At 43.6% G+C, this 590-nt stretch overlaps 1 protein-coding gene across 1 annotated transcript; it reads left to right on the top strand.

Annotated features, from left to right (window-relative positions):
- On the top strand, positions 1–428 carry VICG_02228 (uncharacterized protein; the record flags this gene model as incomplete). Its single annotated transcript, XM_007605610.1, has 1 exon — positions 1–428. A coding segment is annotated over one exon (428 nt), but the record flags the coding sequence as incomplete, so codon positions are not given.
- Between the last annotated feature and the right edge of the window lie 162 nt (positions 429–590).

Genomic DNA, 590 nt, shown 5'->3' with positions numbered 1-590 from the left:
ATTCTGACAATGCAGCCAGCAATGCTATTCCATTTGAATCTATGATGAGCATTATAATCGGCAAGGGCACTATCCAGAGCAACGGCTTTGAAGCAGTCAAGGCTTTGCTGTTGCACGAGATAGGACATGCAAGACACTTTGATCTTTTATCCATCTTCGTTGCACCCTACATTATTGCATCCCTAGCAATGTGCTTTCTGGTGAAGAATATTAAGAAGGATGAGAACAAGTCTGCACTAAAGCATTACGTGACAGCATGCGCCCAGATCTCATTATTTTTCCTCATCGCTACCCTGACTGGCAACTTCATTGCAAATATCTGCGAGTTTAATGCAGACAGGTTTGCATGCTCATATGCAGAGTCGTGTGCCGATCTATCTCGGGGTGTTTTAGAAATAACTAAGAATAACAAAGCATTCATATACTAGTGTCTGCCATTTTCATTACTGATCAGCCATCCCTTGAACTTCCACAGGATGAGGCAGAACAACTACATGGTCAACGGGAGCGTAGAAATGACGCCTGCGCTAGATGGATGTCCCTTCTAGAGCCAGGACATCTGCAGAACTGTGGTTTATCTTTGATAGCTT

This window comes from Vittaforma corneae, assembly GCF_000231115.1.
Source record: "Vittaforma corneae ATCC 50505 unplaced genomic scaffold supercont1.186, whole genome shotgun sequence".
NCBI lineage: Eukaryota > Fungi > Microsporidia > Nosematidae > Vittaforma > Vittaforma corneae.
This window is presented reverse-complemented; position numbering and strand designations above follow the sequence as displayed.